This window comes from Ochotona curzoniae, unplaced genomic scaffold (assembly GCF_017591425.1).
Source record: "Ochotona curzoniae isolate NIBS_2020 unplaced genomic scaffold, NIBS_Ocur_1.0 contig_50, whole genome shotgun sequence".
Lineage (NCBI taxonomy): Eukaryota > Metazoa > Chordata > Mammalia > Lagomorpha > Ochotonidae > Ochotona > Ochotona curzoniae.
In genome coordinates this window covers 678116-692616 of record NW_024466446.1, presented here as the reverse complement: position 1 = coordinate 692616, position 14501 = coordinate 678116, and the positions used below count along the sequence as shown (strand labels likewise).

The following is a 14501-nucleotide window of genomic DNA, read 5'->3' as shown; positions in this document are numbered from 1 at the left end:
AAGGAAATTGGGGGCCAGTGAATGTGCAAACCAGGAGAGTGATGTGGTTCGTTTATGGTTACAAAGGTGAGCCCAGCCATCGTGAAGAAGAACGAGATGGCATTAGGCAACACGTGGAAAGAATCAGGCTGAATCCGGCAGAGTCTGGAGCAGGTGATGATGTCTGAGATGGAGGGAAGGGCTGGATTCGAGACAGTTCTGAAGGAGAAGGCACGGGTGCAATAAGAAGGAGAAAAGAATGAACACAATAGGCAATGGGCCAATACTCAGGTACTAAAGATAAAATTAAAAATGCCGCTTTATACATCTTCTGGGCAAAAGCTGACTTGGCCCTCTCAAGGCTCAGGTCAGATATGCACATGATGAAGCTAGAGGGGATCTCACAGGAGCCAGGCCTTAGGTCATTCTGTCAATGAGGGCGATACTTGAACATCAGAGGAGGCAGTTTTCTTGGATTGAGTCTGCAGTTGGGAAAAGGAGAGAAGGGTTTAAAACGGAGGGACAATGGGCGAGACAATGAACATGGCCTGCAAAGATCCTGTGGGGAGCCAAAGGGACTTTCAAGACTCCTTGACTTGGAAAAATAGAAAAGGAAATAGTAGACGGAGTCCTCTCCAGGGACCAAGCACATGAGAGAGACCAGACAAAAGAGACTGGGGTGAAACAGCAGAGGCTATAGAATCTTTCTGGGCAATCATGCGTCCTTCCTCTGCTACCCTGACTTGGATTGCAGGTGTTTTTCAGAGCTCAGTTTTTGTTAGACTCACGTGGGCTGTGGATGTTACAAGCTGAAAAAGGAGGCAGCTTACGCTGTGCTGATAGAACGGGTCCATCAGGAATAGGACTCTCAAGTAACCAACTCCTGGGAAACTACCACTGTCCGTGCATTCTGTCCTCTGCTTTCCCCAAACCCAAGGATCAGGATGACCGTTTCTCAAGTGGGTGAAAATGACCCTGCACTGTCAGTGACGTGGATTCTGTATGTACCTTCAGAGACACCATGTGGATTGTTTTGATAGCTCATAGGATGATCTTGAGGAATGAGAAAAATAATCTTATGTGCTTGGTCTAATCATTCATTTTTTCATCGTAATAAAGTAAAATGTTAATATCAATGCAAGGGGAAATTTGTAATTATAGGGTAACATTAACGACATCTTTCTCATTTCCTATATTTGTTCATTTCTTGAGAAAAGTAGCTCATTCTTTTTCTCTCTTCCTTTGACTTCTATATCCCCATGCATATAAGCATAAAAATATTTTTCTTTAACTAAAGTTTGTTTTGCTTTAGATTCTGGCCCTGACATTTCTTTTGGAGAAGTGTTGATTGGAACTCAAGATTTATATCCAATTAATAAAAATTATAAATTCAAATATGACAGGAGTTTTATGGAACAGAAATTGCAGTGGAATGAAAAAATAACCTCCGAAAGACTTACAAGATAACCTCTGTAGGCAAATGTACTTCCTTACCATTTTGTTGGTGATAAAATTGTAAAGTAGTATTGTTAAGATTGTCACATTTCCCTAGAAGTCTTAGGGGTAATCTTAATAAGATTAGAAAAGACGATAAGAAGAGAGAAATTAAATTTTGGAAATGAATGGAATTGATGGTTAACTCTCAGCAGTGTGTGCAGTTATTATAGAACCCTGGAGCTGGAACTAACCTCCTTCCATTTCCAGATGGGCGGTAGCTAAATAAGTTTGTTGGGTCTTTCTGAGATTGGAAAGAATTTTCACTTTTCCTACTCTTTCCTCAGTAGCCTTCTTTGTAACTTATTATGTAAATCAAGCAAGTAAGAAAGCAGTCCCCTTTTCAGTCAGTTGCAGCGTGATAGAGATATGTGAGAATACTTCAAAGAGCTATGAAAATAGAATTAATTTTTGTTAGGGTGCATTTTTTTTAAATCCATGCATAGTCTTTTGGTAATACACATTTGCATGAACTTCTTGAAGACCCCTGTGATAAAGATGACAAAAGTCGAGATTTGAAGATGGACCACGAATATTGTGATATTGTGATCTAGCGAAAACTAGATCAACATGAGAGATAACCGTTCTTACACATTGACTCACACAGTGAAGCAGAATTTGGAAACAAGCCACCCGCATTACCGGATTCTATGCAGAGAAAGACTAACCTGCTTATTTCAGAGATGCTCTGACGAGCAAGGTGACGACTTCTTGTTTGTAGCTGTAATGTTATAAAATGTGGACCAGCTTGCAGCTGCTAAAATAGTAACTGACCTTCCGCAGCTCTCATTTCAACCACTCAGCAGGTTTTTTTTTCCACCAAAGTGGCTTATTTTAGCTCTTACTAGACATTTCAGCAGAGAGCGCTCTCCAAAGGCCACGGTGTCTCAGACACAGACTGCATGGCGGTTCCATTTGAATTCTACATCCCGGGAGTGGGAATCTTTAAAAACTGCTGCTTTCAGCGTTGTTAGCAGGAGCACCCATGGCCCAACAGTACCGCGGCGAGAAAGCCGAGATTCAAAGTCATAGATGATGCTGGAGGGTCTTCAATGAGAAGTTCCTGATTCCCTCCCCACCAATACCATCCTCTCCCACTTAGATACCTCAGGAGAAAGAATGTGGCCTTGGTGCCCCATGCCCTCTATTCATTTATCCCCACAAGGTTTTTTTTTTTTTCTTTTAATGGAAATTTTTTTTTTTTTTAAATACTATGTCTCGGTCTCAATCTAAGTGATTAATGAATTTTAAATTTGTCTCTTGCCTCAAGGATTTGGAGAACTGCTGAATTCTCCATTTAGCTTGCACTACTAGTATGCAAGTGGAACTCTAAGGGGATTCCTTTTGAGTTAATGCCAGGATACCTCAACGGGTTGGCTGAAGGCATGTTTTAAGTGCCTACATTAGGTTTTTAGAATATCAACATTTCTCAGAATCTTTGCTCAAAGGCAGTGATTATAATATATTCAGACAATTGTTTGAAAAGCAAAATAATTGACCCAACATGCAGTTTATCTTTTTGGCCAGTAATCACTCAGTTTTTATAGGTTTTCTGTCATTAAACAGAACATGCCCAAGGGTCGTTAAAGAGATGCCAATGTAATTTAAAGAGTTTTCCCTTGTTTCTGATCTCTAGTTAGATACTGCTACCTTCAGCATAAGCAGAATTTTGTTATCAAAATGAAAACAATAATAATAACTATGCTTTAGAAAGGCAATCTATGAAGGGTCTTCAAAAATTAATTGGAAGCACATTATGAAAAACCCATGCATAGGCGATAGACATTTTTTGCACCCCCAAAATTTATGTTCTAATGTTTCCTTTCCACAAGCTTTTTGAATTTGCCTTGTATTAGTGAGTGTCTAACCTTTAAACAAGAGCAGCAGATTCAGCATCAATATTCTCTAAATTGTTTTAGTTAGAAATTGGGGGCATCAGTAGCCTATATTTTATTTATTGGCTCAGTTCACGAACCAATCACTCATTACTCTCTAATGAATCAGGATAACACCCAGTCTCCTTCACATAAAAAAAAATTGGCAATTCTTAATATCAGAGGATATTTGAATTTTGCTTCATGGAGACATAAAGCAAAATGTTAGCGCTTCTCAAAAAATTGACAAAATATGATCATATCAATATCTTTAGAAAGTATTAAATAAAGCACAGTTCTATAAAATATAACAGAATAGCAAAGAAAAATCAAATTAATGCTAGTCATAATATCTGGGCAAAGACTGAACATGCCCGTAGGATAGTTAATATTTTCTGTGATCCAATAGAAGATGAAAAAATCAAGCAATAAGAGAAATAACTGAAAAAACATGCGTATAGCATTTGTATTTATGCAGAGTCTAACCAAAAGGAAAAAAAAGTATCACAAGCAGCAAGAAAAAATTAACTAAGAGGATACCATCTTAGTTATTTAATAATGGAAAGCTGTTTTGGAGCCCCAGCGTTCTGTTTTATTACACTAGTGCATGTCAAATTTTGGGGAAATTACAGTTTCCTTTCTTGAAACCAGTTGACAAAATTGAGAAAGAGTTTCTATGAAAACATAACATTTCAAAGTTAGCTTTCTTACTAAAAGCCAACCTCTACAGAACAATCAGAAAGATGAAGTTAGATGTGTTGAAGTCAATGAGTTCTCAGGGAGCTGTATGGCAAACAGAAAATCCAACATGGTCCCTTTCAGACTGTGAGTTTGTGCCCTTGGAGAAATCACTTAACCTTTTTGAGTCCCACTGTTCTGGGGTTTGATTCTTCATGTGCAGAAGTTTTGGCAGCAGCAACATCTTCTGAGAGCAGTGTAAAGCATGGCAATTTAAGGGGCCATGGTGGAGTTTCTCTTGTTTTCTATCAGCAGACAGATGACTTGTGAAGTTCCAGCGGATGGGAGTGCAGCCCAAAGTTTTCAAGCAACTTGAAGAGTTTTCTCATTGGAAAAGCAAAAATCCTGTACTCTAGATCATAGAAGTTTCTGGTTATCCTTTAAAACCTACACCTCCACACGCTACCAAAAGGCCAATTAGTACATCACGGATGATGATACCCAATGATAAAGCTTGCTCAGGGTCATTGTTAGAACTGATTTGTACAATTTGAATTTTGTTGACTTACAGACTATTAATTTATACGGAAGAGATCCCTCTTCCACCTCAGTAGATTTTTGGAAGTAGACATACGTTTCTGAATGTCTGACCTTTATAAATAATTAACTCACAGGTAATCTTTAGAGGCTATTTCTACATTTTAAAGCAGTTAGCCTACATTTTGAAAAATTACATTGATTATTCAGATAGCACATATATGTAATTAATGTTTTGAACTGAGTATTTTCTGAGCCATCCAGAACAAACATATTTAAAAATCAGGTAGTAGCTCCCCAGTAAGCTTCATAAATATGGTTCAATTTTTTAAGTAGCATATTAAGTCTCCTTGATATTGAGGGTACATTGTTCAAGGAAAATTTACAACCAAAAAATAAAGTAGTTTTTCCAGTTGAGACTATTTGCAACAGGTTGCCTTGCATTTGCAAGCTTCGAGAGATAAATCCTATACTGGTTAACATAAGGAGCCTGTGAAGTTGGTTGTATGTCCTGCTAAAGACACCGAAGTTTGCCCATCTGCTTCCCTCTGAATGCTGACATTCCTGTGGACCTAGGCTCCTGTGCTGTTGTCATGCTAAACAGGCCCTCTAGAAAGGAGTACTTGAGCAGCAGCGAAAGCAGCCCACAATCACCACCCCTAACGCCCCGGGCAGTGGGGAAACAAAGCAGACCTTGAAGAGTGAAAGTGGAGCTTGCCCAGCCTCAGAGTAGGATCTGCCTGTCATACAGCTCATTGCAGTTCTGTTCAACGTGGAACCCTACAGTGGGTTCTATGTCCCGACCCCCGAAAGTCCTAGAATCTCTGGAAATCTCCTTGCCTTTTCTTGGCTGCAGAATACTTCATATGTCTTTAGGAACTCAGTGCCTCCAAAGGTCTTGGCTTTCCTGTAGAGCCTCAGTGACTTTTGCATGGGATTTTAGAGTCTTCTGATAATGTTCTTAATACCAAGTCAAGAACAGATCCCAAACTAAACTCTCAGGGGAAGCCCACTGAAGATATTTCATGATTTTAACTCAAAATAGAAAAGGTGCTTTAACGACTGATCTGGTAAACGCTAGCACATTAAGTCAGTCATGTTAACAGACGGATGAGCATGTAGTGACTAATACATACATGTACTTTGGTAGATACGTGTGTTTGTAAGGAACTGAATGAGGCTTACACGCATGCTGCACACATTGTAAACCATAATTACATTTGTCTAGAACCTTGTTGGTTCTATAGCACCTTGTATACTTATGCCTTTTATTTCAGTTACGGGCAATTGTTGAACACATTACTAGGCAATGTTAGGCTGACTTTGGTGGTTGTTATTTGAGGATATCTTGGAAGATATAAATTTGAGTAGTTAGGGAAGAATCATAGAGTACTTTGTCCAAGGTCTTTTCTGGAATAACTTGTACTCATGGTTGAGATTCTAGGAATGTGGCATATTGGCCCCATACTGAAAAAATTCTCTTTAGATGCAGATGGCAAGCTTATGAAAAAAAAAAACAAAACAAAACAAGCTTTGGGAGACAGTCTGAGGACAGCAAGTAACAAGTTCATACCAACGTTCTGAGGAATGGGAGAAGTTCCTTTGCAGTGACCAAGTTATAATGGTTCAGGGTGGGTGTTTGCATTTGCCCCGAGGTTACAATTGTACAGCAGCCCATTTTTTTTTTTTCTTTTCAGCTGAACTTGGAGTGATGTAGACTTGGCCACTGCCATCCTTTTCAGCTGTTCATGGTTATCGTTATTTTAATCTGATTTCTTTCCCCCGGAGGGTGGATGACAAGGACAGGCTGTTCTGTTCTGATTGTGTTATTCCAACCTGTGAGAGCTGTCTGGTTCTTAGAGAGGAGTGTGGACACTGCTAATAGCTGGTTCTCTGCTATCATTCAGTATTGCCTAGTTGCTTAGAATATCCCCTATCTATCTATCTATCTATCTATCTATCTATCTATCTATCTATCTATCATCTATCTACCGATCATCTCATGAAGCTGCTGTGGCAAGAGGAGTGTATGAGCATGGGACAGAACTCTCTGGAAGGTGAGAAAATCGTAACCCTTCAAAATCTTTTTTTCCCCCCAGATGTCTTAATTTTCAGAAGAGATTGAGCCTTTGAAAGCTGATGAACTCGAACTTGCTAATTTTGAGCAAGTTCCCATGATGAATGTGCAAAGTTAGGACACCCATTTCAGTGTGCTTCCCTAAACTGTATGTAGAGGGTGTGTGGTTGGGGTGAGGTGTGAAAGCGGAAAACATGATTATAGAAGCCTGTAAGATACGTTCTTTCACAGAAAGAAAGGAAAAACTAATGACATGATGTTTTCTTTCCCCGTTAGCGTTGGGAAGACTTTTCTTGTCCGTTTAGTCTCTTATTTGCTTAAATCACTTGCTAGAGTATTACTGATAAATTGAGTGCCTGCTTGTGCTTGAATTGGTGCTATCTGAAAACACAGAATAATCTAGCAACAGTTAAACTCTGCTCTCTTCACCATTACATCATGGATAGCTAAGTAGGAACAATGCTAGGAGGTTAGAAAATTGTCCCCCTGAAAGGATCTATTATTGAAGATGTGTGCTGGATTATAGCACCTGCTTGGATTGAGTAAGCTGCAATAAAACCTCCAATGACATATACAAAATTATACAACAACTAACACCTTCTGTACTTTTACATAGACTTGCTAGAATAAACTAACATTGAAAGGACTAGATCACTCTTAGGCCAACTCCTTTTGTAATCTCCTCTATTAACACTCATCTTGTGTAACTGGTGAATTTCAAGAAGAAGTTTAATTCTGTTTCAGGTGCCAAAACAATAAAGAGCATGAAAATAAAATTTCTGGGGTTTGAGCTTTCCATAAGCCTGTGAGTCCTAAGGTGGATGTAGTGGCTAACAGCTACTTGCGGTGTTTACATCCAGTGTTGGAGTACCTGGGGTGGAGTCCTGGGACTCTGCTTGCGAAGCAGCTTTCCCGCTAACATGCCTGGGAGGCAGCAGAGGGCGGTCTTATTCCATGGGGACTGATCCAAAGATTAAGGAAATGTAAATGTTTTAGAATTTTATCTTGAGAAAGAATCTCCTTTTAAGATGATGATATTATAGAAGAGTTAACATGTTTTTTTAACTTTTTGCTCACTCGGAAACCAGGAGCAGATTATAATCAAGAGTAATATTGAAAAATTCTTTTGTGTGTGATAACCTCAAATGTATCCAATCAGAATGTTGCTAAGACGGGGTTTTCTGTTGAGTTTGCACAGGATTCTAGGAAAGGTTACAGTCACATTGGTTAGAGGCTTGTTAATAATGTCAGCATGCAAACCATGTGAATTCCAGTGCGTCACTCCCAGGAGGATGTCAGAGAAAAGAAAACACCAAGCAAACTTTGGTATTTCTGAAAATACTAATCAGGTTATGAGAGACGGGTTCCAAGTTTGATGGGAATAAACGTGTTAAAATGGCGTAAAGAATGGATGATGATATGACCTGGCCTAGACCTTTGCATATGCTTTGCTTTTATGAAGTATATAACTTTGGAGTTTCAGTTTATTAATCTTTAAAATGTCCAGGAGCCCACAAAATTTGCTGGCATCACAAACAAGCATGTGTATGAGTCGCGGCTGCTCTGTTTCCGATCCGTCTCCCTGCCAATGCGCCTGGCAAACCAGTGGAAGACGGCTCAAGTTCTTGGAAACCAGCCATCCACGTAGGGAGGAGTTCCAGGTCCTGGTTTTGGCCTGCCCCAACCTTGACTAGTGTAACCTTGGGAGAAAAGAAACAACGGATTGAGGATTTCTTTATCTCGGTTGCTCCTTCTCCTTGTCACTTTGCCTTTCAAGTAGACAAATCTTTAAAACAGATGGGCACATGGATACTCACATCAGAAGCGTAACAAGAATATCACAAGAATTAAGTAGAAGAGAATGCATTGAACACAATGCAGGTATTCAACCAGAGCTCTTTCCTGCAATAGTGGTATTGTGTAATAATAAATTATAATATCAGTCTCATTATTACTACTGAAGATGCTTACACATGACAGATGCTGTCCCAAGAACTCATCAATATTAACTCATTTAATCCACATACTTTGATAAGGACTCTGTTGGCACAGGTCATGACTGACACAAGTAAATTGGGCTACAGGTGGCTACCGGTATTCCATTCCCAGAGACGATTATGTCCACTAGGTGGCATTGCTGTTTTAACCAAGTGTGAACCAAGCCAGTGCTTAGGTTGAGGGGCCTGCTAAACTTGAAAGTGCTCACAGAACCATCTAGTTTGTATCTCTGCACCACTGATGGAAGCCCTCTCCGAAATTTGGAGCACAGTTCACAATCTATAAAGACTAATGCTGTCTTGAAATAGTTAAGACAAATATACACATTGCCTTTGCATCGTAATGCCTGTGTGGAGAATCTGGCTAAATTTTGAGATTAGCTAGTTGTTTTTTTTTTTTTTTATCAATTTTAGGGGAACAGGTAGAGAGTCAGAGAGGAAAAGTGACTTGTGGAAAGTAAATTAAACCTTAAGTTTTTGGCAATCGCCTCTTACCATAACACTTCCTACTGATGCTAAATCACTAAGAAACTGATAATAACTCCTAGAATAACTTTTCTTTTTGGATGCGGGGCAGAAGAGAGCCTGACAACTGGGAGGGTTTGTTTCATTAGGATCAAAACCTATGTTCCAAACTGATAATAGACGGGGGAACTCAGACATTCAGCAGTAATAAATTAAGAAAGAAATATCGGTGCTTTTTTAAAAAAAAAACATACCCCCCTGGAAAGATTGAATAGCTCCACATAAACAGATTGTCCCTGTTGGTGGATGACACAGTTTTGACTACTGAGCTGAGGCCAAAGAGCAAGTTAATGATGCATACAAGGATTCTAGAATCAGATGCTGGGGGTGGAGCCTGGCTCAGTCATTAATAACTGTCGGACTCCAGGAAGCTGTGCGTTTTTTCTAAACTTTTGCTCATGCATCTGTAAAATGGGAGTGATACTTTTTAGTTACATTTTGGGATGTTGGTGGAACATGTGAGTGAAGAACTATGAGACAGTAAGAAGAGGGTGAAAGATATCAATATTAACTGTTTTTGTCCACAACAGTTGGTGTTTAGTTTTCTGCAGCTCTCAGTAGTGAAGCTCGTTCCATGCTGAATTAATGGAAGGAAGAAATGCAGCATTTCAGGCTTTTAACTACATAATGTCACCTTCCTCAACCCCACGGCATAGGTAGCCAAGAATATGACTGTGTATTTCATTATATGTTTTCTGGAACTTTAATTAAACCACCTGCAGGCTGTGGGCTCCCACTTGCAGGTCAGGGAAGGTGACCAAGCACATGGCATCTGATCACTGAGCAATAGACAGTGTTTGCTGGGGGCCACATGTTGCTCTTTTACATGCACTAACTCCATTTTAATTCTTACAATGTCCTTGAGAACTACAAACTCCTATGTCTCACTTTCTAAAGGCGGGAGAACTAGGGGTAAGAAACTTGCTATGATTTACATGATAAGCCACCGAGCAGGCAAACTCAGGTCCTGACTCCTCATTCCCCTGCTCTCCCACCCCCTGAGCTCGGATGAGAAGAGCCCTTCCTCCAAAGGCCCCTTAGCTCCAGGCTGCTTTCCTTAAACACCACCAGGAAGCCTCGGAAACTGCAGTTTTTCTCTGCTGGCCGATTGTTCGCACGAGACTGGACTGCTCAGGAGGGTCGTGTGCTAAACTGACATGCACACTTTTATGGCAGTTAGTTAGTTAATGAGATGAACTGGTTTAACATTTAATAGACTCTTACAATTGCAAAGAGAGCTCAGAAGAGAGCTGGCCAGGGATGGAGCCTTCTTGAAGATCACTCCTTCGGAACGGAAGGATGCTGTATCTGAAAGAGGATTGGGTTGCTGATGTAATCGTGTCACTGACTGGCTTATTTGTGGCTCGAGTGTTCCGTGACATTCCAGACCACGCTCTTTTTCTCTTGGTTGGAATTCAGAATCCCTTATGGAATTCTTGAATTTAGATTTACAAGAGCCTTCAGAGTCTTCTGGTCTACCCCATCCTTTGCCTTTATAAAAAAGGCAATTGAGACAGGGCGTGCTTACATTTTACCCCTGTTATCTTCCTGGGAGAGTTACACTCCTGTCCATCTGATGAGTTTGTGCCATTTCTGTATCCCTTAGCTGTTTCACTTTGAATAGCATAAATTTGAACACTTGCTGGGTTTCCTGTTTATACCAGTAACATTTTCCCTTCAGTGAGAACACATATTCAATAAACAGCATCTGCTCTTTACAGACCATGCCTTACTATTTACAATTTCTTCCTCCTTCCTTTGCTTGAAATAAACTTTTATGGAGCAAAGGGCCAATGACATGTATTAGACTACATTTTGAAACCTATTTGTTTTTCTCTGCAGGTGCCAGGAATGCAAGTCATTCATCCGTTTTGTTAGTATCTAAGAAAGTGACCCTGTTAATTACAACCAGGGCAACTTCAAATCATTCGCAAAAAAAAAAAAAAAATGAGCTCGAAGGAGATCCTACTTACCAATTTCAGTCATGGTTATCCCTGGTGCTAACTGTCCATTGTTGAAAGAGCTATAGGTAAACAAGTTGGGGACGGAAGTGACGTCATAAATAGGTTCTTGCTTTATCTGTTTGATTCCAGTCATGTCAAGTCCTGACTGATCAGGGGACGGCTGGCCGGAGTCGACGGTGTAGTACCCCTCGGACTTGGGCAGGTCGATGACGTGCCCGTTGGCATAGGTGCCGCTGGTCTCGCTGTTGAGGCTCCCCAGGCCATTGCTGATGCTGCTGCCGTACACCCTGGCCAGGGCCTCCGCCTCCCCGCTCTGCTGCCGCTGCTCCTGCAGCCGCTGCTGGTGCTTCTGCACCTCCGCGTACAGGCTGTCCCGTTGCTTCTTGGACATCCTCCCGAACTTCACAGCTGGGGCAGAGAGGAAAGCAGAACACAACACTGCGTGTTAGCCTTCTCATTTAACCCCCTCAGCTCCAAGTGGCCGCGGATGGTCGTCCCCAGAACGTCAGACACATAAACACCACCTGCTACAGCGCAAGTCGGCTCACTTGCACTCTCTGTTTGGTGAAGGGTAGAGTTAGAAGTGACCTGTAGTGATTTCTGTGAATGGTGACACCAAACTTAGGCTAGACAAAAATGTAAAAACGTTGAATTTCTTGGTAACCATGAATTAAATTCATGTGTAATGAAGAAGACAGAGTTACCTGTTTCACTAGTGAAACAAAAACAATCAAACACTCTTGGCATCTTCTATTAAAATACCAAGCAAAATGTGTTATTCATGTTTATTTATTTATTCATTATTAAAGCAACTGGACTGCTAGATTGTCAGATACCAGCTTAGTATTTCACTTGCAGTCGTACTTTTTAAGGAGTATATTGGATAACACCAAGGATGTGGGCCTGGGCGATAAATATAATTTTAAGTCAATCACATTATTTGTCTTCACTTTGCTTTTGGGATCAAATAATAGACTCTTTTTTTTTCTACAGTGGCCATTTGTACATTCACTATCCAGCAAGTGAGACAGCAGTAGCTACTTTTTCTCATTCTATTGTTCATAATCTTTTCTTTCAAAATTTGATTAACATGTTAATATTGATACATTTTAACGGCATGCAGTGCAATATTTCAACACAGACGCAGAGCATAAACTGAGCCATTTTGCTTCTCTCTACCAGAAAAATACTTAGTAATTCTAAGAAAATTTGGGGAAGATTTTTTTTTTTTTTTTTTTAAACAGAGTGGTAAGAGGGGGCTTTCATTTCAATGTGCTGTCTCTGGCAGAGCCCAAGCTCCTGAACTCTGACGGACGCTGACACTCCCTCACTTGCTGTCAACTCCTGTTTTATGTCTGTGTTTGTCTTGTCTGAATCAGCGCATGTCCGAGGTAGGGGATGAACTCAGGACCAACCGAGAGCCATCCTCTGAGTTTTGGCTACATTTTTCTTTTGTGACTGTGTTTGTATCACTTGTTGCTGCTGAGAGCTCCGCCAGGAGGACGAGGAGGACATAGAAGGAACAAGCAAATTCAGTGTCCTGGATGCACTGAGCAAGACATGTGCTTTTTTGAGAATAAGTCGTGGTGCAGTGCTGAAGAAGTCCAGTGCGCAAAGAAGCTACAGAGGAAATTCCTGCTGTGACTAAACTGCCATCCACCCTTTAGAATATTCCTCCAAAATTAATTTTCTCCTTCTTCCTTTAGGAACAAACTACCACCTTTTATCTGAACATAGGCTGTTCTGGATGGAGCCCTCAAGTCCCAGCTCTCATTGGTAGGTGAGGTTGCTATTAGAAATGACTGTATTTGCATGGTCATTGGTGTTCTTCAGGACCTGCTGGATTACACAGGGGAGGGTGGGTTTAGAGAAGCCACTTTTCCCTAGGCCCTTTTTAAAAGCTTACATTCCTGGCTCTCTGTGCTGCTTGAGCAGCAAAATGAGGTGATAATTATGCAGTCGTTTTTCTCAATGAAGATAAGCACTCTGATTATTTCATATCAAACTCCGCTTTCCACCTCAGTTGTCACTTTTATATCATTTATATCATTGTGTTTAACTTTGCATGTAGAGCCACTGCTGTGATTAGATTCTATTTCTCGAAGACAACGTTATTTGCCTGCTAACTGCCATGATATTTTCAGTTTCTCTGTGAATAGAATTCCGCAGTAACTTCTTGGGAAAACTTTCTATATACCTTCATGTTATGTTTCCATATGCATCTTTATATACACATCTTTCCAAACTATGTACTCTGCATTATTCTCTACGTAAACATATTTCTACATAGGAAAAAAGGAATAAAAATTGAATCAGAAAGGACACTTGGCCTGTCCCTCGGGAAAGTAATGGACCTTGCCTCATTTGCATTCACTCACGCAGGTTCACAATAACTCTTTGTTACAGAGTTCTGGGTGTGAACACAAGAATGTATCCGGCTGTAGATGAAGACTTTCTTTTTGCCTAGATTGAGCTACTTTCTACCCATTTTAACACAATCGTTTGGCTTGGCATGCCCAAGTGTCTGAATGCGAGTCTCAGATCTCTCTCTGATGATGGCTTCCTGCTGATGGGCACTGTGGGAAGCCGCAGGTGCTGACTCAAGCACAAGGCTATCCTCGTGGGGGACCCAGACCGATTCTTGGCTCTAGCCTTTGGGGCATGAAGCAGTTGACGGACAACCTCTGTGTTATCTTGTCTCTTAGCCTTTCAAGTAAAATGAAACCAGCAAATGCTTAAAAGGAATAATTTTGTATTTGTTTGCTTACAATTTATGGGAATTGAAATGAAAAAATTGAGAATGAAAATATTTTCTGATGCGGAGGCAGAATGTGTAGTAATCCATGGTTTAGATTTTTATGTCCTCTAAATCTAGATACTGTAAATCTAGTACTTAGTGGTAGGTGGATTACGTTAGTAAACCTGATTCCCTTTGCCTGTCTCCATGTTCTTCCTCATTTTGCATCGCTATCACCCCGTGCAGGCATCCTCTCTACGCTTCGATTCAGGGTCATGTGACCTGCCCTGGACATTTGAGATTTTTACAAGTTTCTTGTTCCAGGCAGCTATTGACTCACAAGCACGGTCTTTACATAGAGCCCAGCAATACGTGCACTGTAAGGAAGAAGTAGGAGGATGTTGCCTTACCATCTCTTGACATTCCTAGGGCAAGACACTTCTGCAGCCGGCAGTGTTGGCAACGGTTTCTGTTGGTTCTGTCAATTAAGCAGTTTCTCTGCCTTGGGCAGGAATAAGAGGCATTATTCTGCTGGCTTCTCCTGAAGAATCCCTAGGGGGAGAAGCAGAGGTGAGAGGGGAAAGAATTGTGTAAGAATGGGAATGGCGTGAACATTAACATATATGTTAGGTTAGTCAC

At 40.7% G+C, this 14501-nt stretch overlaps 1 protein-coding gene across 2 annotated transcripts in view; it reads right to left on the bottom strand.

The window, feature by feature from the left end:
• Positions 1 to 14501, bottom strand: part of RORB (RAR related orphan receptor B) — a 133283-nt gene that overhangs the window by 21694 nt on the left and 97088 nt on the right. For both annotated transcript variants that reach the window (XM_040988729.1, XM_040988727.1), the window contains exons 3-4: positions 14273 to 14414; positions 11135 to 11533 (exon numbers count right to left, since the gene is read on the bottom strand). In XM_040988729.1, coding sequence (XP_040844663.1) covers positions 11135 to 11533; positions 14273 to 14414 — 541 coding nt within the window. The remainder of the gene's footprint in view (positions 1 to 11134; positions 11534 to 14272; positions 14415 to 14501) is intronic.